We start from the raw sequence: 27603 nt of genomic DNA, 5'->3' as shown, positions 1-27603 counted from the left end.
CATCTGTGTAGATGTGGGAAGAATGAATTAATCCAGCACATGAAAATAACTGGTTCATGATAGGAGGTTCATTTGTTAGTTTTTGCTCTTGAATCTAAGCAATTACAAGGTTATCGAAAATGTATATGCCCAACTTTACTCCTTAGTATCTCCTTAGTATCTTGTAGTCAATTTAAATTCATGAAATACATTTCAATACAGATCTAAGCAGATAGTCTCATATGATGAATTACTTTTATAAAACAGCATATAAGTAGAAATAAAGTTTAATAAAATTGTCTTTGAAATTATCTTAAATTGATAAATAGCACACTTGATATTTATGTATACTATATTAGCTTGTAGTTTATTGGTCAAGACTTTTCTTGAGCATGGGTAGGTTGACATTTCTTTAATTGAAAATGAAATAAGGCAATCCTATGTTTCAGACAAGCTAATATGAAAAAAAAAAAGCCATACATGAAGAAGCCTAAGTAAAGAGGTTTTTTTGTCAACTTTATATCTACTGTAACTTCACTATAAGTGTCAAACTTCTGAAAACAAAAGCATTCGGGAAAAGAGGAGACGGATGCAGGTGGCAGTTACTGGCCATGTGAACATTAGAACCAAGGATGAACCTTGAAATGTTGGAGTTTGAGGAAAGATCATGATCTTAGGAAAGATCTTGGCTTTAGAAACTCTGGTTAGAGATTCTAGGGTGCAAGGCCAAGTTTTAGGACAGAATCACCTAGTTTATGACAACCCTGGGGAAAAAAAGAAAATGTATATTAGAGGTACAAGTACTGAGAAAAGTCGATACAACTTCATTTGCTTTGAGCTGAGGCCTTGGCCACTGCATCTTAAATCATATTTGCCTAGATTTTAATATCTCTCCTTGGTGGACTTTTAAAAATTTGGAACCCTCTAAATATGTGATTGTGGCTCAAGTTTTAACCATCATGGAGCTGTTTTTTATATTTTTTCATTTGTGTTGAATAAATATAATGTATGCTCACTTCAGAGATTTTGAAAAATGCAGAAGAAAGTTTAAAAAACCTCTAATTCCATTTCTCAGATATTACTTCTTTTAATATATTAGCATGTTTACTTCCAATTTTAATATAAATGAAGATATACATTTTGTACACATCTGTTTAAAATAATATTTCTTAAACATTTCTCTACAGCCATACATATTTTGAGGAACTAGATTTTTAATGACTGAAAGTATCCCTTGCACAGATCTAACATCTTTTTCAATAAATGTCTAGCGTTTACATTTTTACTATACCTAATTTTATTTGCAAATTTTTATAATGTCTTAGCAAAGAACCATAACTGATTTTTTACTTCAGGATATTTATCTAGAAGAACAAATACTGTTAACATTTTAGAGCACATATATTACACCGTATCATATTACAGCTTATTATATTATGTGAAATTTCTTTCTCTAACTATAGTATGGATTCGTTTTTTCAATAACAATATGTAAGAGTGTTTATAACGTAGTCAACACTAGGTGTTAACATTCTTTTTAATCTTTGCAAATGGGTTGAGTAGATTTTAAGCACATTTAAATTTACTTCTTTTTGTTTTAATTTTAATTACTAGTAAATACTTGTGTGTGTGAGTAAAGTGCGAGCTTTGGAATTTCTCAGATTGGGTGTATATACTACACTTACTGATAGAGAGCTCCTTTGAAGCAAGTTATATAAATCTGTGATGCCTTAGATTTTTGAACTTAAAATGAGGTTCATAATACCTACCTTACTTGTTATTAGTATGAGTAAATAAATTATGCAAGCAGGAGCACCTGGCTCAATAAATGATTAATTCTCCTTACTCTCTACAAATCTTGTTACTCTGTAATTAACAGCTTCCGTGAAAAATGTACAAAACTATGCATTAAGGAAATTAACCAAGGTGGCACAACAAATTTATATTTCATTATAGGAAAAATGCATTTATTTTCACTTTATAAATACTAGGCACTTGGCAAAAGTAAAGTTTTACGTGGCAAGATCTTAGCTGTCACCAATAGAGGTGAAAGAGAGGTCTTTGTGATTATTTTTTTGTTTGATTTTACATAAAGAAAATATTTTTTTTTGGAAGTTTCTTTGCCTTCCCACTGCCAACAGACTATAAACATTTAATTTGCTATTTTTGAACACTCCATATGTGGTTGCCTCAGAACTTTTGTTCTTGTTCTACCTAAAATGTCTGGCCCCTAGCTATTCCCAAGGCTCATTCCTATATTTTAAACAGCTTTCTGCTGAAATAATACCTTCTCAAAAAGATCTTCTCTAACTACACTTTTCAAAAGAACACCTTGTCTCTCCTTATTTCATGACTTTTTATTGTTATTCATAACACTCATTAATAATTATAATTAGTACTTAACTTTCTAATTAGAATGGTTTCTCTTTGAGAACAATGACTTTCTTTCATCCACCTGCATTCTCAGTTTCTAAAATATTGCCTGGCTTATAAAACATGTTTAGTAAATATTTATTAAATGAATGGATTTATGAATGGATTAATTAATTGAATCTAGTAATCATAAAGAAAAATATTGATATTTGATTATCTAAATAGATAGTATTTTGATTGTTATCCCCATATGAGTTATATAGTTTATTGACTGGAAGTATTTAAGCTATATGTAAATGACTTGCTAGATAATACATTAATGAATTTTCTGTGATGTGCTTAAAGTCTCCATTTATATGCCTGTCCAAATACATTATTAGTGAGTAGTCTGTAATATTCGTTGTGTATCTCAATTTGTATGTTCCTCTATCAATATGCAATACTTACAGAGATCCATAATGACTTCCTCCTTGCTTTTGTAGTTTTTCGATAAAAAATATGACATTGACGAAGCACTTAACATTTCAGGTTCTTAGTCTTTTTCCAAGGTATAGGGTAGATGACAATGGCACTGTGATCTGTCATCCTTATTTCCATCAAAATTCTATATAAATAACATAGATATAAAAAATATGGAAATAGAATTGATTTATAGCCATGGTTTTGTGTATTATATCATGTAGTGTATCATGAATGGCTTTACAGTCAATCGTTTTGGACATGGAAGTTATACTAGATCATCGAAGTCGAAGTTGGACATTTTTACTATGTTTTTTCCTTACAGAAACTGGGCATTGTTCTTGCACTTCTTTAATAATAATGGCATGAGAGAAAGCTAATGTCGAGTAAATAATCTGTATGGCTCTAACCTTTAAAAATGTTCTTAGCACTCAGGACACTCAGGAAGGAGGGATATGGGATAAACAGAATCATAATTTGAGATCATTCATGAAAGAGAAGGAATAAATAGTTTGTTTCTTGATGAATAATTTCTTTATATTCTGTTAGCATTTCTCAAATGGATTTGAAACAAGAATTTTCTTATGGTTTTCAATAATGCACACACAAGTGCATATAATTTTGTTGGAAGGTCTTTGTTACTGAGCATAATGGATATATTTGTCACCTCATTTAATCATAAAGAGGGAGTTGTTTTTGCAATTACAAGAAAATAGAAAAAAATCATAGTTAAGAAAATGGATGTTTTAAATGTGTTTCCCATGATAAAACAAAAGAAACATTGATGATTTATAAGCCATTTTTGACTCTCAGTTTAGTGTGAAAGTTAATCTGACCAATCAGTTTGTTAAGGCTTCCAGGACAGTAAGATCTGTCTGCCTGCTTAAAATTTTCCTGCTTTATGTTTTTCTAATGAAAAGTCAGTTTTCTCTCTCGGTTCTTCATAAAAGTTTTCATAAATTCTCAGTATGTTATTTGAAAGATAAGAGAGTGGACACTTTTTATTCTTCATGTATGTATTTAAATATTGTCTTAATTTGAAATTTAAGAAATATACTACATAATATTTAGTATGCTCCATGAACATCTACATTTCTTCCTCAAAAGAATATAGGATATCCACTGAGCATTTTTAGGTACTATTTTGCATTTATTTTTGTAAAATCTTGATTTGTTATAGTTTAAGTTTCATAAGAAATTCCAGAATACAAAAGTTCAAGAAATAAATATATAGAGAGAAAAGGATAGAAAGGAGGGTAGAATGACCCATGTGTTAATGGATAGGAATTGGAAACATTTGATTAAATTTGTATTTAGCTTAATATAAATACAGAAGATTAATATAGAAATATTTATAGATACATGCACTAGAACACACACACATATGTTTCTTTGCTTTGTCAGTTGAGAGGAGCCAAAAGCAAGGGCATCCTGGTAGCAAGGAGCACACCTAGCAGCCAGAACTTGACTTTTATTATCATTCTCCAATCAAAACCCAGGATAAATGGCTGATTCTGGAACAAGAAATGTATAAGATGATCCTGTAGCATTTTGTAGTCCCACAAAATAAGGAAGCTCAAAAAAGTAAAAGAAAACCCATTGATGGGAGTATGTCAAAGGGACATCTAAAAGAGCTCCCAAGCTGGAACAATTTGAACAAGAAAATAATGTCATAATGTATTATAGTGTAAAGTATAAAATAAATATACATGAGTCCATACTGATAAAAATGAGTCCATATCGATAAAAATAAAGGATTAAATAAGTAAATTGGGAGAATATACAACTTCCAATGCATAGAAATTCCAAATAAATTACGTAGATAGTCTACCCTAAAGTAGGGAATATAACTCCCCATTCCATATGTGTGGGCTGCATGTAGCAGCAACCTTCCAAAGAGTAGAATATGGAAAGTGGAGGCCTGGGAAGAGAAAAACTTCTCAGCCAAGTAGTCAAGAGCAACATCCATACTATAAATCAGGTTGATAGTATTTGCCTTTGATATGATTTAAGGTACATGGCACCTTAGCTCTGTGGGCTTCCTCCCAAATGCTTATAACCTCAGCAAAATTATGAGAAAAACATTAGACAAATTCAGTAGATGAACATTCTACAAAATACCTTAGCAGTGCTCCTCAAAACTGTCAAGCTCATCAAAATTAAGGGGCATCTGAGAAACTGATATAGCCAAGAGCAGCCCAAGCAGACATGCCAGCTGAATGTATTGTGGTATCCTGAATGAGATCCTACAACAGAAAAAGAAAACCCATGTTAGTTAAACACTAAGGACATAGGAATGAAATATGGATTTTAGTTAATAATAATGTATCAACATGGATTCATTAAATGTATCAAATATGCCATAGTAATATAAAATGTTAATAACAGATGAAATTGGATATTAAGTATATGGAATACCTCTGTACCATCTTCTTAATTTTCTGTAAAGCTAAAACTGTTCTAAAAAAAAATAAGTTTTTTTTTTAAAGCTAATGTGATCTGAGTGTGAGGTCTCTGGCAGGGAGGGCTTACACATACTTATTATATTTGCTTTATTTTAATTACATAATGGTTTTTAGGGTTCCCATGGTATCTACGCTTTGCTTTAGAAACAGCTTTTGGCCATCTGAATAGTTTTCTGAGAATGGCTAAGAAAAGTTAACCTTTATATCAACCTCATACAGTTTGATAAGATGTTTATAGGAAATAGACCTAAATTTGTAGGCTTTCAGTTTCCTATCGAGCATTTTTGTGTCTATGCCTACACATACACTGTCCCAGCTGTTCCTTGGTTTTTTAATGACTGTTTCAGGGGGGACACAGCTCTCAATATGAGGAATGTGATAGTGTTTGGAGGTTAGTAGCTCTATGCCCCCAAAGACAGCTGATGCCAGAGGAGCTATTTATGAGTCAATAAGGGAGACTTACCATACAGTTCATATTAAGCAAGTAACCCTGGAAAGTGCCCAGGCTCAAGAATTTCTACCCCGCACCTTCGGGGAACCACATGGTTTTAAAAGAGCAACTTGGTTTAGTAGATAGCTAAATCAATTCTCTACAAAATACAAGATTCAGGTTCACAGAATGGGAATTAAAGTAATATTTGACCCACGGGGCTATATAGGCTGAATGAGATTTGTGTATATGAAAATTAATATACAACTATAAAGTGCTCTGCATATGGGTGTACATAATTATTATATATAATTATCAGAGTTCACGGCCTCTCAAACTAGTTTATTTCCCTGTTCATTAGTTATAATTTTTTAAAAAGGACTTTCTCTTGTTAAGCCAAAGACATGTTTCCCATAATTTTGTAGAGATAAGCAGGTGATAATGAAGTCCCACAGATGTGGGTTCAAATGCTAGCCCATCTACTTACTAGCCTAAACCTAAAATAAATGTCTTAAGTTCTCTATTCTGATTTTCTTCATTAATACATAATGGTGATAATCCCTGCCTTATGGGGATATTGTAAATGCGATCATATTTGTAAAAATATGTCTAGCTTAAGTGCCTTATAAATGATAGCAGTTATTATTAATATGAGCTTTCCTTTTACAGTTCTACAGTAGGTAAGAGCGAATAGGAGCCCCAAGCCTTCCCAGCTTCCTGATGGCACTTCATAAAAATGTGTCTGAGCCTCCATTTCAGAGTAATAAAGATGTGGCACATTTCTGTTCCTCTTATTGTAGTTCTCATTCTGAGACGACATCAACAGGAAGCCTGAGGGAGGAAGCCTTTCTTTGGCAAATAGCTTATGTCTCAGTGGAGTTGCATCATGTAAAACATGATTCTATCTAATTGTCAGGAAAATGGACTATTCTTTATGAAGACTCAATATTAAGTAGAAGGAAGATAACCCTGCAGGCAAGTAGGAATCCTTTAAACCTCTATATCCAGATCTTTATGAAGCATGCTCAGATTAATCACTGGACAACTTTAGTAGATTTTCTCTACAGAGACAGCATGTGAATGGCGCTCTCTGGAGTTGTGCAATACTTTAATGCTGTCTGCACCTACCCTGCCAATTGATGACCAGCTAGTTTATAATTATCTTTAAGGTAGAATTCCCAGTTATTTGTGCTTTCATATTTCCTTCAGATTAACTTACCGGATCTCAAATATGAGTGTGCACATGAGTTTTTTATGGGTATAACATTTTTAAAGGTATTTTTATTATAATGATTTTGACCTCAGGAGCTGGCTTTAAAATTGGTCTCTCTACCTACCCCACTCTAACACTTGACTCCACTAAATTCCCAGGTGAAATCTCAAGTCAGTACAATGTTTGCAAATGCTTAGTAGTTCAGCTGGCCTCTTCTACGAAGTGTATCAGGATCTGATACACTTCATTGAATATAGTAGTCAATCTTTTACAGCTTTCCCACTGGTTAACAAAATTATTTGAAATTATATTTGATTGAAGAGTTATTTCCTTCTAGAATGTGTACTGAGAGAGTACAAAAGAACATGTGCACAATGAATCTATTTCACATTAAAGACAGTTAATTCCTCTTTTCCTTTTCTCAAAGGTGGTCTCTGCTGCACTGGGTTTTTGCTATGACCTTTAGTTACTCAGTTGTGTTTTTGTTTGTTTGTTTGTTTGTTTGTTTCTCTTAACTTTCAGTTTACCACAGGGAAATTAAAAATCACAGGTTCCACTGAGATAATTCCCTAGATTGATTATACTTTCATGTCATTATTTCACAGAAGAGACACCAAACAAATTGCATATTTTTTTCATGTGATCTTGTAGCAATATCAAATAAAACTCAAAGTAACCTATCTGGGAGGCCCAACACCCACTCTAGCTTTGATATTTGTGTATTTTAGCTTCTTCACATAAAGGAGGCAGCACGGGCTTCTAAGGTCATTAGGTTCATTTAATAACTGAGTGTCCTTTAGCATGGTGTCTAGAAGCAGCTCCAAGTCTTGATAAATGGTAGCTCTGATCATTTCTTTATTTCCACAATTCTCAGATTCACCATGAATTTACTAAAACTTTAGAGGGAGGAAATGATGACAATAATACCAAATTATTATGAGATATACACCATTTTCAGAAGTGTTGCTAAATAAAATATGTTGTATCATAGGTATTGTGATAAGGACGATGATGATGATAATAAGGAGGAAGAGGAGGAGGAGGAGGATGGAAGGATGGAATCTTTGTTATCGGAAAAGTGTATTCGTGGAATATAGCCATCTACCATGGCTATTATATCATGTCAAATTTTGTGTCATTTGCTTTCAGGTAAAGGAGTCCAACTATTTAATGATCTTATCATTGTTTCTGAATATATTACATTATACCTACATACATTAGAAAACATTTAAAATATTAAGCTTTTAGAAGTTAATAAGTGTTTTATTTTAGCGAAGTATGATTGGGTTTTCCCATTTAAGTGCATTCTCACAGAGTCACACAGTTTAAAAGGCCCTTAGAATTCGATGGTCTGATTGTACAAATGATCAATCTGAAGTCTAGGGAAGCTAAATAGTCTGCCAAGGGTTACACTGCTACTTTTTTTTTGTAGCTATGTATATATATTTGTCTCTTATTTTCAAGGGGGAAAATGATAGAAATTCACAACAGTGCCTGTGCAGAACAAGCGTTCAATAAAAGTGTGATTGTTGTACAATAAACATGTACATAGATACAAAGTTATGTTGGTGATGTATGGAATTTGCTTGCTTTTTTCGAACTGATGCATGTGTTTATTTAACAGATGGTTATAAGGAGCCTCCCATTTGTAAGGCATAAATTGACTTGCCAAAGGTGACATAGGTAGAGAGAGATGGATTCAGGGTTGAAATCCAAGATTGTCTGACTCCACAGCCAGAACTCTTTAAAAAAAAAAAAATTAAAGTACAGTTGACATACATTATATGAGTTTTAGGTGTAGAACACAGTTATTCAAAATTTATATATCCTATGAAGTGATCACCACAATAAATTTAGCATTCAACAAACTTTCTAAAATACTATTGACTATATTCCTTATGCTGCACATTATATCCTTGTCTTATTTATTTTGTAACTGGAAGTTTATACTTTTTATTCCCCTTCACCTTTTCCACCCATCCCACAACACCCTCCTCTCTGGCAACCATCAGTTTGTTTTCTATATGAGTGTTTCTGTTTTCTCTGTGCATTTTTTTTGTTTTAGATTCCACATAGAAGTTAAATTATACAGTTATTTGTCCTTCTCTGTCTTAATATAATACCCTCTATGTCCATGCATTTTTATAGTTGAGTTACGTTCCATTATGTGTGTGTGTGTGTACAAATATTATAATGGAATATATTATGTATACACACACATACACCACAACTTCTTTATACATTCATTGATGGACACTTAGGTTGCTTACATGTTTTGGCTACCATGAATAATGCTGTAATGAACATATGAGGTTATTTGCTTTTTGCAGGTTATATTTGTCCCTGTACTTTTGTAAATCAAAAATTTTAAGAATATGCTCTGATCTTACATTAGAAGTGGCTTCTAGTATTCATTCTAAATTTCTCTATCTATGGCCATTCATCCCCTTAGTTTTTCTGTTGAGTAGTAAATGATCTGTTAACATGCACTTAAATAGAGTGATCACATTCCTAACAGAACATTGCCCAAGCAAAATAACCTGCTTGCGATTTGAGTCATTCTCTAACTTTGCTGTTGCTTAGACTTTTTTTTTTTTATCCAAAGTGAAACATAGCTGTAGTTCCATGATTTTTCTCAGCTTTCTTTATAATGAAAGCAATTAAATCTTTTTGTTTTAAAATATTTAAAGAAATATACATGGGAGGGACGATTTCTTCTTTCAGTTAAAAGCAACATAATTTATCTATTTATAAAAGCCCAATATCTATTCCTAGTATCAAATAGTCCCCAAGTCCTGCTTATTTTATGTCTTAAATATTTCTTCAGGCCTTTTGAGCCACGCTTCTCTTGCTCAGGCCCACTTCCACATCTGGAAGTATACTTTTCCTCCTAATAAATCTTTTCTTCTGTTAAAAAATTTTTTTCTTCAACCTTTTTCTACCCTACCCTATCTGTCTCTACTATCACTGACCTAGTTTCAGTCATCATCGTCTTTCATCAGTGCTCTCTAAAGGCACCTTGTTGATAATCTCAATCCAGTTTTACTACCTCCTAACAAATCTTTCAACTGCTGCCTGAGAAATATAAATATAACCATACTACATCTGTGTGAATGCTCCCTCTTGCCACAGGGAAGAGATCCATCTGCACAGCATGGCACACAAAAATGCCATGATCTTGTCCCTACGTCCATTCATAGCCTCATTGCTCTGCTCTAGTGACACTGAATGACTTCTTCTCGCACAACCTGCTATTTAGTGGTTATTTTTTCCCCCAGCTTCTTTCAACTTCTATACTTTACCCTGCCATTAGCACAGTGCAATGTATGTGTCTCTATCTCAGATTCAGATATATATATATATATATATATATATATATATATATAGAGAGAGAGAGAGAGAGAGAGAGAGAGAGAGAGAGAGAGAGAATGAACACATTATTCATCTCAATATAACACAGACTAAAGGTTCTCAAGGACAGGGACCATGCTTCATTCATATTTTATCAATGGGTCTATTTTATTTCAAATTTAAAAAGTTTCTCAAAGAAAATTCTAGTCCTCACATGAGCATATGAAATAAGTTCAATAGTTACACCATTCATATGCATCTAGTATCTTCTCCAGTATTTACAAAGAACAATAATTGTAAGTTTGGAGCTGTATACTATATTATACATTATGTATTTTATATTATAAATTTGGACTCTGTACAAATACATGCAATATTTTTCAATCTTGTCCTGAGGAGTCTGAGGCCTGGCCTGGGTAGCTATTCATAGCTGAAACAAAACCCAATGAGGGGAAAATAAGAGAAAATTCTAAAGAAATTATGAAATAAATATAATTTTTATGCCCTAGCCTATATCTACCAAATATCTGGTTGTCCATGGTTGGAATCAGAAAAAAAAAAAACATGTCTATCACTTATATTTCCTTTTTAATTTAGATAACATCTGTTTTGCTTTGATATTTATACAGTACCTTATAGAGTAAAAATCTGCTGTTTTGACTTAGACAAATATCTCTAAATCTCACTGTGTCAACTATAACATTGGAATTTAAAATATGTAGATGACTTTTTGCATAGAGAAGGTACTCCACAATAAGTATTCATTGAATATATCCCAAAGTGTCTTCAAGAGCTATCCATAAACTCTGTCCTTAGGAAAGCTGCAAATTCTGAAAGTAGCTTCAAGTCACATCAACATCTGATGCCTGTAATGTTTCAGAAACCAGTTCAAAGGGAAGAAATCGTGCCCAATATTCTAATATGATATTAATAATTTAGACACTAGATAGTTCTCCAAAGCAGCCTGCAATGAGTCAAATATTTTTCACCCTTTCTTTTCATAAGCAAGAGTATCCCATAAGTAGGGCTCCCTGTTTAGTGTTCGTGATGAGGTATTATAGCTTTCCAGGTATTGTTCTCTTAGAAATTGGCAAGTGAAACAAACTGAAATAACAAAATAACTTAAACCAAATACATTTTCCTAGTGCTTTAGAGGTAGTCTTCTGTATCTATGTTATAATTCATTATAAAGTTGCTACCAAAAATTATTTTGATATTAATTCAGTGAATGTTTCTGTGGTGAGCATTACTTTCAAATTATGTTGAACTCAAAATATTTCATAAAGTGCTTTGTTTCATCTTTTTTATATTCTCAGCAGATAAATATATGTCATCTATTTGGCGTAGTGGCCTTCTTGGTTCTCTTATTTTCAAATCTAGATTTTTATTTTGAGGACTCTGACAAATTTCCAGTCCTATTATTATTTGTGGCTTGTTACATTTGTTACTCGGTAACGACCTGAGTTAAAGTGACTAAATATGATACTCTATATCATGTAAATCACAAACAGAGCTAGCAGTTTAACTCTCGTACAGTGAAAGAAGTTGAGTTGAAGGACCTGTGTAAAATCTCCAAAGCCAATGACTATAGAGTTGGCATTGGAGTGCTGTTTTCCAGTCTAATGCACTTTTATTAACACCGTGCTGCCTTCTGAGATGAAGCATTCATCCTAAGTGCTGGTGTTCCTGTCTCCATTTGTTTTCCTCCATATTAAGGCTGTTGTCGATCCTCCATTCTCTCCTCTTTGCTGCGCTATGACCGTCAGCCTTGGAAGTGTGACTCCTCACCTACTAGTCTAGCAGAAGCCTCTAAGAAAGCAAATCATCACTCTGGCGATGTCATGGGGTTGAAGGAATTGACCGACATAAACTTATTGACCATGAAACACTTTTATAACAATAATTTTGTGTCAAATTACTATAATAACAAGATACTTTCAGAATTAGTATCTTCAGGAACTTCAGGAATGAGCTAAATAGCCCAGTACAACTAATGTCATGCCATAAATGTTCTACTCTCAGAGTTTATGGAGGTCTGCTCTATCAAATTAAACATTTTTTTTTAGGAGTTTACTATTAAGTCAGGCTTTCTCTGATGCTCAGTATGGAGTTTTTCCTCAAGCATAAATCTTAGAAGAGTAATGTGGAATCTAAAGAACAAATAAACAAACAAAACAGAAACAGACTCACAGATACGGAAAACAAACTAGTGGTTACCAGATGGGAGGGGAGTTAGGGGTCAGAGTAAAAAAGGTGAAGAGATTGAGAAGTACAAATTGGTAGTTAGAGCATGGTCACAGGGCTGTAAAACACAGCATAGGGAATATAGTCAATAATAATGAAATAAGTATGCATTTTGCCAGGTAGGTGCTAGACTAATCAGGACGATTTCTCTCTAAATTATGTAAATGTCTAACCATTATGCTGTGCACCTAAAACTAATATAAAATAATATTGAAAATCAACTATACTTGAGAAATTAAAAAGAAAGGGGGGAGAAGATAAAGAAGAATAAGAGATTCCAATTTCCAGCTATAAAACCAGTCATGGGGATAATGTAGAGCAGTTCTTTAGGTATATAAATGTTGAACAACTATGGTGTATACCTGAAACTAATGTAATATTGTATGTTAGCCATATTTTAATAAAAAATTAAAAAAAGAAAAAGGAGAGTAATTAAGATTGTTGATAAAGAAAAAAGAATATACCCCATCGAATTTCATACTAATATTTTTGAGTCAAACTGCATGCTTGTATTAATATTATTATATGCTTATATTAATAAACATCCTATTAAAAGTGAATTCATAAAAATAAAGTCTATTAATATTAAAAAAAAAAAACAGATAACCAACCTAAGTAAAAGGGGGTAATTGAAATTGTATAGGCAAGCTTAATTTGACTTTTAAAGGGTGAAGTTTGCCCAAAGATAAAAGTTTAGCATCATAGATTTGGGTGGCAAGAATGGTACCTTGCTCCAAAAAAGGCTTTAGAATAGTCATTTCAGCAACTTCAATCAGAATTTTTCCAGTGGTGTTTGAAGCAGAATAAGTTTTTCAGAGTTGGAGAGGCATCTTCAAGGTACTCTAAGAACTTCCTTTTAATTGTTGCTATTAAAATGAGAACTCCAACAGTAATCAAAATATTACTGTCTCCTTTATTAATGTATTCTAAGAGGCAGACCATGAGCTACTCATTTTCTGGAGCAAATTCCAAGGATTACTCAGGACAGTGTATTCTTGTCCATCAGTGCTGCTGCCTTCCGTCAACAACTCCTCGACACTTACCCAGTTTCCCCTTTCAAACATGTGATTTGATCTCCTTGATCCCAGAACTTCTGCTTCCCCCTTACTTCCTGACTTCCAGAAACTACAGTGTGACTCTGTTGACTTTGGAACTTTGCCTGGCACCTTCCCAGATAGTTTGCCACTTGAGTAACAAGATGGCAGTGTCACCACGCTCCCAGTGTGATGATTATGAACATAACCTAGAAAAGTTTCTTTCTCTAAAGATTCAAAATATGTCAAGATAAAGGTTAGAAAAGATATACGTCTATTATATATCTTTAAATTTTGCTCTAAGTGGTATTTCATGGTAATATAAAAATTTCAGTAACTTAGGTTTGGAAAACTATCTGCTCATAGTAAAAGAAGGCTTGATTCCTAAAAGAAAAGAAAAATCCTTGGGATTTCATTGTTTTAACCAATCCTACCAACTGCAACTGCCCATTATCTAGCACAGGAATTGTAAACTCAAAGCAATGTTTACAGGGGTCAAATAAGAGGAGTTAATGTGTGAAAGGACTAATTATAAGAAGCAACAGGGTATGTATGGTGAGGGTACTACTACGGAATTACAAAAAAAGAAAAAAAATCTTTGATTCTGAGTCTTTGTTACCAGTTAGAAATTCAGTCCACAGTACCATTAGCCAGGATCTGTCTTAGGTATTGGAAGTAAATAGTTGCATCAGATCAGTTGTTTCTAAGTCACAGTTTAAAGGGGATTGGCAGATAATATAAATGATTGATATTGAAAAAGTATACAACATGATACAACTTGGTCTAAGTTTGTTTTCTTAGTTTTGACAGAGACATCGTTATGGAAAAATACTTTTCTACTAAACATAATCAACATAATTAAATGATAAATAACAAATGTCCTCTGCCTGTGTCAGAGATGGACTTGGTAGTGAAGAAGGATGTGGGGGACTGGAAGGAGCCTTCCTCCTCTCCGGGGGTAAATTTCACTCAGCTCCAGCTGATAGTTGACATGTAAATCTTCAGGCCCAGTGATGACAGTTGTCCTAGTATTTTAAGAGAACCAGGAAACCCAATCGTTATGTGAAGTCTCCTGCTTTTTAAGTGTTGATTTTAAATTGTGTGCTCCAAAGAGAGCAAAGCTGTAGGTCATGACCTGTAGGAGATCAGTGAACAGCTACAGAAGAACTGCTTCAGGCTCTCACATTGCTTACACACCAGTACCTCACCAGTTAAAATATGGACCAGTGGCAGGGGCTTCATTGTGAGTTTGATAAAAGTACATACTCTCTGGCTCTGACTCAGACCTACTGAAACGGAATTTGCTTTAATGAGCCTCAAGGTGATTTGAAGGTGCATTAATCATTGACAAGCTCTGGTCTAGAAGAGCATAATTTTTTTTTTTTTCTCTAATGGCCCTCACTTTGATTCTTGACCCTTCCCTTTATCTTCTTCTTGTGCTTTTCCCATGTCCACTGTTGACTATACTTGATCTGTCCTAGAGAATAGCTCATCTGAACTCACAAAAGCAAATCTGAAATCATTACAAGGTGTTTCAAGCGAATGGTTCGTGTGTACTATGACATCATATCCCTCCTTTAACTTGGTAAGAGGTCTGAGTATTTACTGGCATCTTCCATGAATTCTGAAGCTCTGACCTCATTCTCTCTTGCCCTTTCTTGCAATTTTTTCTCATCTCCACTCTCTCATATTTCCTTTACTAAGGAACAAGGTGGTCTTTTTCCTAGATACTCCTTTATTACATCTCCGTTGACTTCGTTTCAAGTTACTTTGTCATACCAACTTGAATTGCAAGCCTGGATATAGGACTCACCTGGCTGCTGTGACCTTTTCTACCTCCTTCTTTCTCCATGAACTGTATTTGTCTCCATCAGCCAACCCTGGGCTTTTATTATGCCCTCTTCATCCTTTATATTGGCAAATTGTGTGTGTGTGTGTGTGTGTGTGTGTGTGTGTGTGTGTAGTGGGGGCTTATGTATGTATATGTCTGCATTCATTGGTATTCCTGTTATTCAAAACATTGTGGGAATTGTGTACAATTCTAATGAAGTCTCAAAAAAAAAGAAATCTATGAATTTGCTATGAATTCTACTCTCATCTGGCTCACCTTCCAGTCTCACAACCTTTTGTTTCTTCATAGCTCTGTTTCCAACTGGTCCACATCTCATCTGATCTAATATCAGAGTGCTTTAACTCACCAGTAATTTTAATTATAAGTACCTATTTTTATTTGATATGTCACTGCTTTTGAAATTTATATTTCATTTGTTTCTCATAACAACCATTGTAGATTATATCACTGTGTTTCCATTTTATAGAAGATAATATGATAATTATGGAAATTAACCAAGTAGACTAAAACCACACACACGTGAACCAACACTGGATTACTGGCTTTTGGTATTTTTTTGAAATCATGTTATGTTACTATTTCTCTCCCACACATGATAAAGAAAGCTCTTTATAATAGATTTGTATATCATTTCCACTCTCATCAAACTAGTCAAACCAATTGAATATGTTTTTATCCTGTTAAAAATTGAAGTTAAATATAAGTAAAAGCATAAAGTCATCAGAATTTTCTGACAGATCATATACAGAGAACACAAAAGTAAGAGGGGAGTCAAGGATTACACTGAGGTTTTTGATTGATCGACTGGAAGGATAAAATTGCCATGAAATAAAATGGATAAGAATGCATATTGCATACAAGAGGAACTGGTTTCAGTGAGGTAGGGATCAGCAGCTTGATTTTGGAAATGTTAAGTGTGAGATGTATATTAAGGTTCTCCATAGAAACAGAACCAAAGGGATATGTATATAGAGATTTATTATAAGGCATTGGCTTACAATATTATGGAAACTGAGAAGTCCCACAACCTGCCATCTACAAGCTGGAGACACAGGGATGCTGTTGGTGTCATCTGAAGGCCTGAAAAATGGAGAGCTAACAAGGTGGAGTCTAGTCTGAGTGTGAAGGGCTAGAACCAGGAGTGCCAATGGCAGGAGAAGATCAGTGTCCTATTTTAATTATTCGGGCATAGAGAGGATTCTGCCTTCCTCTACCTTTTTGTTGTGTGCAGGCACTTAAAGGACTGCATGATGCCCTCCCACCTTCGGGAGGTCCAGCAGTTCAAAATTCTCTTTAGAAAAACCCTAACAGACACAGCCAGAAATAATGGTTTACCAGATATCTTGTGGCCTCATCAAGTTGACGCATAAAATTAACGATCACAAGATGCTTTTTGGATATTCAAATAGAGATATGTGTTAGCAGTTGGAAATATACATCTGGGATTCAAGGGGTGGGGGTGGATGATGATAACTTTAGTTAATAATTCTGGAGAAATAATATATAGGTAGTATGTAAAGCCATGAAACAATGAAATCTCCAAGTGAGAGAGTGTAAATTGAGAAGAAAAGAGGTTAGTATCGATACTGGAGGGATGCCAATATTTAGAGTTCAGGTGGATGGGGGGTAGAGGGGGATTAGTGGACACTAACAAGGAGCAGCCAAGGAGGCAGGAGGAAAACCTAGAGACTGTCATCCTGGAAGCCGAGTGAAAAGGGATTAAGGGAGGAGAGCATGACCAGCTACATCATATGCTGCTGACAGGTCAAGTGGACGAGAACTGAAAATTGGCCAGTGAATTTAGCACTCAGAAGTTATTACGGACCTTGACAAAGGAAGTGTCTAGGGAGGGACAGAAGATGAGGTCGTAAACTACATGGAATAGAGTTCTGTAAGGATTAGATTCTGAGGAAGCGGGATGGCCTAACCAAGGTGTCTTGAAGGGCCGGGTTTGAACTGATGATTCCTAAAGGTTTAATGTGAATTTTGGGTCAGGGAAGGATATGAAGTTTAAGGTTTTAATAATATATGAATTATAAAGGCATATGTTATATGTTCAGAATTTAAAAGTTTTTATACCTTTTTCAAAATATTTATTTGTTAGCTACCAGAGACTCAGAACTTAGTCAATTTAATATCTGTACCTAATGTTTCCTTTTCTTCTGTTTTTTTTTTTTGTTGTTGTTGTTGTTTTGTTTTGTTTTGTTTTGTTTTGTTTTGTTTTGTTTTTCCTGTTTACTATGCTCTAATTACCTTCCTTTTCTTTGGCTACTCTCTTGAAATTTTGACCATCTTTTTGTTCCTTTCACCTTTATATCTGCTAATAGACTTCTCAGTAGAAGAGACTATTTTGTTCTCATCAAATTTTTTCCTAAGTTAGAATCTCAGTATAGCTTTCATGCTGTTTGGGCCTGGTACCTGCCTCTCTGCTTCTTTATGGATGGAGAACTTTGCAGTTTTATTGCTTAATTTGATTGATCATTTTCAGGATGCTGTCCTAAACTCTACTCTCACAACCTAGTCATCTTGAGGGCAAGAGAAGGCACAAATTTTTAACAGAGGTAACATCAAGAGTTAAAAAGTACACCTCAGTCTAATGTGGAAGATGCAACTCCCTGGGAGATTGCTCGCTCTGTATAACTCTCCAAGCGTGGACTATCCTTACCATAGACCCTTTCTTCTCTCGTTCTCTGAATCAACCATAGAACTTTTTTCAGGTTGAACTTGTTGCTGCTGTTGTCTAGCAATCGTGGCTCCTTAGAGAGGAAGCTTCTCTTCTTTAGTTTCTGTTCGGAGTTCCTGGGTTTCCTTGACCATGCAGCTCTGAAATTCTCCAGTAATGTCTTCAGGTCATACTCTCTGGCTTTAGTGATAGTCATCCATCCACCATATGCATATATATGCGATGGCTGGGGAAGATAAGATGGGGCTGTATGAAGTAAGTGATGCATCGTAATTATCTTTGTCTTGATTCTTATCTTTGAAACAAGTGAGATATATTCTGAATTTTTTATTTCTGGCTTGATGTTTTAGTTGTTGTATATTGTTTTTAAAAAATCATATCCTGAAACTTTGACTTAATATTTTATTGATAGTGAATTATCTTCCTTACTTAATCGTCTCTAATTAGGACACTGCTATTTCTGAAATTTGTTTCTAAACTGACTGTATTCACTCTTATGAATTGGTCAGTTCCACTAAACCAATAGTTGGCCTGGCTAATCAGCCATTTCATTGAATGAACCAAGTCAATGTGTTTTTTTTTTTTTTTTTTTTTTTTTTTTTTTTTTTTATGTTGAATAGACAAGCCCCTATGAAACTGGGCCTATGAAAAATGGAGTAAAGATTATCCCAAAAGGTAGGTGGTCATGAAAACCAAGCCAAGAGGGAAGAGAAAGGCAAAGCAGTACTTATTAAATTTCCTTTAGAACTGCTGCCAGATTCTCTTAATTCTGTCTTACTTACTTTGGGCTTAGGACCAAAAGCTGTTTTCATACTATTTCATTATAGTTCTGCCGACTATAGTTTTCCTTCTACACTTTATCCGCACAAGACTTGGTGTTTGTTTTCCTGCTGTGCTGGTCTTGCCATATGCTTGCATTAATTTGAGGAAGTATCTTATTTTTAAAAATACTAAGAAAGAGATCTGAAATCAGAATGTTTCAGGGTATAAATCAAGGAGTGAAAACCTAGTCTCATACTTACTGCTTAGTGATCATAAAGTCAACATGCTATCCCGCATCACTGTCTTGGACTATATCTGAAATTATTTTATTAACCCTCCCTCACCCTTTGGTATAACCAAATGTTATCTATGTCTTCAGGGACTTGGTGCTTTTAGAATACCACTGGAATCTCAAAATTCAGATTCAAGTTGATTAGATGTATTAAAAACTGGAAATTTGTGGGGAAAAAAAAACAAAATATATCATCTCTATTTATATTTGTTATTGATAATATACAAGTGAGAAAAATAGTTTTATTTTTATGAATTTATTTATATAATCCAAAAATCATTTTTTAAAAAGAATTATCTTTAGATTTTAGATTATTACCTCAAATACTATACTTGTATGGGGAAAAAAGTGCCATATAATTTTTAAAAAGTAGAAAGACCTTCAAAATGCATAAGATAAATTATAGGATGATGAGAACCTAGAAAACCTGACTGATTTGTCAAGGTTATGAAAGTTTGGTGCTATAACTGCTTATATTATTTTTACATTTACTTTCAAATATATTGTTTATATTTTCATTTTACATACTCAGATACATATTTACACCACTGGATTTTATCTCCACATTTAATATAGTCCTCACTCTTAGGATTTTTTTTTTAATTAACCATAATGCAACTCAGGATCTAGAAATAATATTTTTATCTTTTATAACAATTATAATTATTTTGATACTTAATGAAAAGTATATTAACTGTGGCTGACCAGGCCCATAAAAATATTAGCACCAATATTATAGTAGTTTAGTTTGTTGATCACAGTGGAAACTCTTTGAGATAACTAGAATATTTTGGATTGCTATTAAATGCTGCAGTGGACATGTCATGAGTGCCTGCTGGTCCTACAATCTACTGAACAGGCAGCATGACATGATACCTTGCCCCCTCTGGTCACTTCTGATTGGATTTTTGATCCAAGTTATGTCAATTCTATTTCTTCTCTTTGAAAACTGTAGGCCATGATCAAGAAGAGAAGAACTTCATAATAAACTCCCCTTTTCTAAATATTTTTCTAAGAGCTAAATCTCTTTTGTATGAGTTTACATTTTTTTTTTGCAATTCACATGAAAGACTGCTTTTTTTTTCTTTTTTTTTTCTTTTTTCTTTTTTTTTTTTTAGTTTGAATGATACATTGAGACAATTGTTAATACTACCAGTAAGTAAAGATTATTGGAGGTAATGAACTAGGTTTAAGGGACTACAAAATAACCCTCAGGCGGTGTAACAATGTTAAAAATCTGACTCAGAGCCAAACAATCTGGGTTCAAACCCCAGCTCCACTGCACACCAGCTGTGTGATTTAGACAAGTCCCTTGACTTCTTCTGAGGGAAATGAGATAAAAATAGTACCTACCTCACAGGATTATTGGGAGGACTTAATGATTTAATTCATATAAGAGTTCAGATGAATGCTTGACACATAAGAAATCTATATGTTAGCTCTTAAACTATTATTTTATGACATTTTTATTAACTGGGTGTAAAATAGCTAACATTGTATAACTTTAAAGAGAATTTTACAGAAGTTCCATCTTCTATCATTTTTTAGCAGTTGCAGCATCTTTCACTTCTTTACCACCATCCTGGCCCATCTGTATGGCTTTAGCTGCCTTCGAACAGGCTTCCCAAACTCCATTACCTCCACTCCCTAAGGAGTAATCCTGTCACTCATCCACCGCAATTCTAAAATGTGAATTCAAACTTGAAGTTCTCTGTCTGGTTTTCGGAATCTTTTGCAGTCTCATTTTCAGTCACCCTCTTCTCTGTCCCCTTAAAGCTATTCTCCTTCCTGTCCCAGACATATGTCTTTTATCTCTAACTTTAATGAATTCATTTTGAGTTTCCTGCACGACAGGCTTGTGATTATTATTAGGTAAACAAAAGTAAAGTACAGTTTCTAACATCATGGAGCTATAGAGTGATGGAGAACACATGGAAACTACAGTTTATTGGCTTTTGTATAGACAGACTATAAAAAGGATCATATGAACATGATGCCTAATTCAATGACGAGGGGTAGAGAAGGTGGGCTCAGTAGACATGAAAATCTTTCCCTGAGAAGATATGACTTAATGAATTGAATGTTGCCAGCTGAACAGAAGTGAAAAAGGGTATCCACATCAGCAGGACTAGCATGTGCAAAGTCCCAGAGTCAGGAGAGATGAGAGTTCATTCAGGTAACCTGTATTTATTCCCAGTCTGCGTCTTCGAGAATTGTATTTATCTATGTAGAAAGCCTTTCTTCCTTGTCTTTCTATGGGCTGAGCCTTGGTTGGATTAGAGTCTGATTGTTACCAGGTGAGTGCCCAGGGTAGTAGCCCTCTCATATCTAAAACTCTAAGTCAATTCTGTCTCTTCTGTGAAACTTTTCGCACACTCTAGATATCCAGATTCTTCCCTTGTGATAACTAGTAACATAAGTCACTAGTTATCTCTATCATACACTTTTATATGGTATTCAATTATGTTTATTCATGTCATTTATATGAGTCTTCACAACATTCTCTGTAATAGATACGGTTATTCCACTTAATTTTCACTTAAGAAAGCTCAGGTTCCAGCACCATCTAACTAAGATCATAAACACCTAAAAGACAGCTAATAGGTACAGTATATTGGACACATGCATGGTAGTGGGCAAGTGAGCAAGCTCAATGAACATTAACTGACTATATTTCTTGTCTGAATATTACGTGAATGTCACATACCAGTAAGTATGTGTAGATGTGTGTGAATTTTTCTTTCTTTCTGTGAGTAGCTGAGTAACATTAGTGGCCTATGCATTAAACACAGTGACTGCCACATTTTTTCTTCCACAATATTCTGCTGAGCCGGAAATAAACCATTCCCATGTAAAAGCTATAATATTGTGGTTAACAGTGGTTTTTAGCATACTTTCTTATATTTTATACTTATTTTAAAACATAATGAGGTCTATACATAAGTAGCAATTACAAATTACATGTTTATTTGTCAGCAGGATGTTACAAAACAGTTTATATTCAGAATTGCTTGTTTTCACATAGACTACTATTACATATTAGAAAATATACATAGATATTAAATCACTATTATAAATATAATATAAAACTGACATATGCCTTTAGAAAGTATTGGAGCTGACATATTGTTTATCTCTTCTTATGGGTGAAATATATTGTGCTTCACTGAAAAGCTTGGAAGTCTTTTATTTATTTGTTTGTTTTAGAAATCAAAATCGTTTCCAAATGGGCATCACAGACCAAAACGTGCATAAATGTGTCTGTTAGCAGAAAAATAAACAATGATACCAATATTTTTAAAAGGGAGAAAATGTACTTTAAGAATAATATATTTTGGTTACTCTCTAGCTTCCAGTGTCTTAACACAGTTTTTGGTGATCATATAAATTTCATTTTATAATGTTTGGCTTTATCACTATCTTTTGTGAAAATAATATTTATCATAAAAATGCATGCTTTTCTTTGATAAATGGCTTAGATATAGTTAAAAGACTTTGATTGCTGGATAGATTTTCCCACTGCTTTACCAGTCACAGTATTTCAGAGACATATTCAGCATACCATTCTAAGAGATTTTTCTCCTTTGCATAATTTATAGATCAGATTGCTCCTTCTGTATAATAGTGGTGCTTTGCCCTTGCCTATGAAAATAGATTCAATCGTTTGTATTTTAAGAATTTGAAAGTGAAAACAGACCATAAATTCCATAGTTCAGTGAAAAGAACATAGACGTGGAAATTGGCAGACTTGTTTCAAATCAAGACCCTTCCATTTGCTGTTTGACCCTGCTCGAGCTCTATAATTTCCCTCAGTTTATTTATTTGTAAAATGGGGATAACAATTTTTGCCTTACAGTTTTGTTGTGAAGATTAAATTAGATATTAGATATAAAACCCCTAGTATAGGTCCTGGCATGTAGTCCGTGCTCAATATGTGGCTAGTGTTATTAATAAATTTACATTTGTAGATATAGAAGTTTAAAACAGTTTGATCAATAACGATGACATAAAATTTAAAACAGGAAACAAAAATCAATAAATAGATCTGTACATGTGTAGTTGATCATTTTTCAGGGGCATTTTCTTTCTTGAGCTTACTAAAACGTCGATTCACTTTTGAGTGTCCTGTTTCCATACTGTCCTGGTCAGAGGTGATTGTAGTGAATACTGATAGGAGGAAGGAGCATGAGAGACACCAACTCAAAGTCTGTAAAAAGAGAAATAATGCTATGAAGGGATTGTAGCAGTATGTGATGGTGCTTGCCAGCCCGGAAGGAAAGGCAGACCAGCTTGTTTGTTCTCTTTTAAGAGAACTAGTTCTTTATCGGAATGTTAGCAGATACAACACACTTTTGCCTTTTAAAATCAGCTTCTGGCATGAAGTTCAGCCACCTTGTGCGTGCATTACCTATTGTATAATATAATTCAGTGGAAATGGAGGATTTATTTTACAGTTTTCTTGTACAAATAATTTTTCACGAGTGCTCTATATATCGTGGAATAATCTCTTCAATCTTTACGACTATCACAAATGCTATGGAAATGATTGGACTAGCATCAGAGTTCACAGTTCATTGTACATATTTAAAGATATCACAGTTTACTTTAAACACACAAAAACAAATGTCTAAAAATGAGTTTAGTATACATTTCTCCTGGCAGGATAGATATCTTAAGCACTAAGATATATTGTCATATTAAACAATCATTTAAATGTCTTACTGCTGTCATTCTTGAGACATCTTTACAATGTTTCTACTATTTTTATTTTAAACTTCTTTTTAGAATAGTACTGTTTTACTGTTAAGGCATTCTTAAACTATGTCCCATAGGGAGTTCAGCTGGAGAAGAAATTTGGGGTATTATGTTTAACAGATCGCTAAAAAGTTACCTTAATCTAAAAACTCTCTCTTGCATATGTCTAAGTTTATGTTTTCTTTGAACTTCAGCAATTTGCCACTGGCTGGCCATACGAAGCATTAAATCTTCGTATCTGGGAAACTGCAGTACCAACAACTCACTCTGCACCTGAAACTGGTGACATAGAAAGCCCTGGCACCCCGTGCTAGTGACTTCTGTGGAAGTCTAGAGCTGAAAACATGCAGGCTATCCCTTGTAATATGTGTTCATGAGGTTCTCCTAGAGCTCAGAGAGAAAGTTTGCACCCCAGGAGGCTAGTGATGTGCTTTGGAAGACATTTTGCTTGAAAGCTGAGACATGAAAGGAAATGTGGAAAACAATAAAGTAAAAAATAGAGAGTGAGAGGATGAGATACTGAAGTTATATAGATAGGAATCAGTAGAGGCAACAGCAGAAGAGTAGAGGAAAAACTCCCACAACTTTCATATTTAGGATAGACATGAATGGTCATATTCTTATATACCAATGAGCCTGTAGTACAGTACTTAACAAATAGTTGGGACGTAGTAAAATGATCCTGGATTAATGAAAGAATGAATGGATCCCCTTAGGGCAGTGCCGTGTCAGTTATGTCATAACTAAGTAGGAGTGTGTCTGGGAAGAGAGCAAAAAGCCAACTGGATGAGAAAAGGGATCATATGCCTTGGAGACATCATAGATTAAAGAAGATCAGAAACAGGTGGTCTGTCCTAGCGTTTGGAAGTTCTAGAATTCCCTCGAGGAAATGGGGTTAGAATCTGGCATTTTCATAAAATGTATCCAACTTGTTGACTAGTGAAAGCATGAAAATTTGCCACCAAAAATGCTTATAAAATTGTTGCTCCATTGTGCCAGAATTTTTAAAAAATTTTTCCTCTCAACCTTAAGTCTGTATTTCTGTTAAAAGATCTACTAATAAGGACAGATTATAGAATATTTTGGTTTATCAATTTAGATTCAAAAAATTGCATCCTATCCTCGACTTTTTCCACAATAGCCTGGCAAATGATGATCCATTCTAATATATAGAATAATACCTGTCATTCTAGCAATACTTCTCTAATGTTTTAATGTAAAAAAAAAGTTATAGACCAATGGAGTGAATATTTACTCTTAAGAGTTGGCCAAAAATCAGTCCTTCAGACTTGAGAAATGTATTTGAAGCTAAAATCATTTATAATATCCTTTGTGAATGTTGTGTTCTATTACAGAATAGATTTATTTTAATATAAAAATTGTTTTTAGTCACTTGTCGCTAGATACATTTGATTTCCATGGAGGATGGAACATGTTATTCAGAAAGATTCTTATACCACTGATCGCTCCTTTCATAACTACACGGAGTCTTCGGAGTCTTCGTACTCCCATTTCAAAAACACAGGCTTTGTAATCAGGCAGTTTTATGTTTAAATGGAGACTCTGCATCTTACTTGCTATGTTATTCTGCTAAAGTAACTTAACTTTAGTAAACCTTGTTTTTCATCAGTTAAAATCAATTGTTGAGTAATTCACACTAGAATTTTTTCATAAATCAGCATCGAACTAGTGGTTTACAAATACATATTTTCCCTAATTTAAAAATTGAATCAATCTCTATTTCTTACAAGTATATTATTATGATGATGGTGATTATCTCTGTAGTTCTTAAAACATGCAATGTTTTCCGTAACTTTGGGAAATACTTGATGTGTACTTAAGTTTAAAATGTCTAGATATTTTTTACTGTATTTTCTTTTATCTTCAGTTATTTCAGTGATCCTTAATAATATTTTCCATTTCTAGATTATCAATTATATCCGAGTCACTCTTGTGAAAATAACTTCTGAAGTCCATTTGTGAAACAAAAAATATAGTGAACAAAACCCCTTAAATGGCACATATATGGTTATGTGTCATATACACACATATATTTTTAATTCTTATATCATGTACACTGCAATTCTTATACCCACTTATATCACTTAGCTAGACAAAAGGAAAGAACGAAAAGAACGTCCAAATGCATATGTCCAATACGAGTTGATGCACAATGCTGACTGGAGTATGGGTAGAAAATCTTAAACAGTTCTGTAGCATTTACTTCATTCAATAAACCACTATAAGACAAATATATAGATAGATAGATAGATAGATAGATAGATAGATAGATAGATAGATACACACACACACATATACATATATATGTGTGTGTGTGTATATATATATATATATACCTTTTAAATTTTATTAGTTTCAAATATACAGTACATTGGTTAGATATTTATATAGTTTATAAAATGACCCCCTAATTGCTCTTTCTCTCCTCTGGCTCTCCACCTAGCCATTACATTAATGCTGACTGCATTCCCTCTGCCATGCTCCCCATCCCCATGATCATCTATCAACTACTAATTTGTACTTCTTTAACCCTTCACCCCATCCTCCCAGCCTCTCAAGCCCCCATCCCCCTGGCCATCACCAGATTGTCATCCATATTTGTAAGACTATTTTTGATTAGTTTGTTTATGGTTCATATATACAATGAAATATTACTCAGCCATTAAAAACAATCCTACTATTTGCAACAACATAGATGGACCTAGAGGTTATTATGCTGAGTGAAATAAGTCAGACGGAGAAAGATAAATACCATATGATTTCACTTATACACAGAATCTAAGGAACAAAAAAATCTAATATATTTTAATAACAATGAAGGTTATGATGATGATTATAACTAACATATCTGGTATTTAGCCATGTACTAGGCATCATTCTAATAGTTTTATATATATTGTGTTAACTGTTTAATTGACTTCTTTAGTTAGGATTATTTGATTTAGAGAGGTAATTTGTTGGAATATTGGACTCTGAATTCAAGGAATATATATGTGAATGATTACTATACTATGTATTCTTAGTTAAGAGGCTGGAAGCAAAATAGAATTTGAGTGTTTTTACCCTCTTTCACTGAAGTTCTATATTTAGAATGTAACTAATTAAAGTGTTTACACAATTCTTAGCTTATGCTGGACTTAATACTTTTTTTACAGAGGACTTTTTAAAATATGTTTCTTTAGTTCTTTCTATCAAACATATCCTTTTTCAGTCTAATGTGGATCTGGAATTTCTCATGCAGCTTTTTAGCACTGTACTTAGAGTATAATACAGATTCATTAAATGCTAACTTAAAAAAAAAAAAATTCTTTCTGTGTCCTAATCACATCCAGAGCAGAAGTCCCCCATTCACCTCTGAGCCATGACATTTTAAGGAAGCCAACTTGAAGTTTTATTATGCTCTGCTTTTAATTGAATGAAAATTTCAGCAGATGTTTAAGCTGGTTAATGCTTCCCATAATTTTTATATTTTGTATCTATGCCAACTTTTAAAACTGCTTCAAGAGAAAATCATCGAATCTCTTCTGCAGACTAATACTTATTAGTCTTATTGACATTCAAAGAGACCATGCTTCTGATTCTCTATCAAGAGTTTCAATCATTTATTCACTCAGTAAGCAGTCAATCAATCAGTCAATCATTTGAGAAGGTATATGTTTTTGGAGGTACACAGATGATTTGTACTACTTG

General features: G+C 33.8%; 1 protein-coding gene across 7 annotated transcripts in view; it reads left to right on the top strand.

Moving 5' to 3' along the window:
• NAV3 (neuron navigator 3) overlaps positions 1-27603 on the top strand; it is a 718003-nt gene that overhangs the window by 455878 nt on the left and 234522 nt on the right. The window contains exon 1 of one of the 7 annotated variants that reach the window (XM_036236232.1): positions 17663-18338. The exons of the other annotated variants lie outside the window; for them this stretch is intronic. Coding sequence (XP_036092125.1) covers positions 18291-18338 — 48 coding nt within the window. The 5' untranslated portion in view covers positions 17663-18290. Of the gene's footprint in view, positions 1-17662; positions 18339-27603 lie in introns of those variants that run through there. 7 annotated transcript variants of the gene reach the window in all.

The sequence above is a fragment of the Rousettus aegyptiacus genome, unplaced genomic scaffold (assembly GCF_014176215.1).
Source record: "Rousettus aegyptiacus isolate mRouAeg1 unplaced genomic scaffold, mRouAeg1.p scaffold_m13_p_2, whole genome shotgun sequence".
NCBI classification, from domain to species: domain Eukaryota; kingdom Metazoa; phylum Chordata; class Mammalia; order Chiroptera; family Pteropodidae; genus Rousettus; species Rousettus aegyptiacus.
The sequence above is the reverse complement of the archived record's forward strand: the minus strand, read 5'-3'. Positions and strand labels throughout refer to the sequence as shown.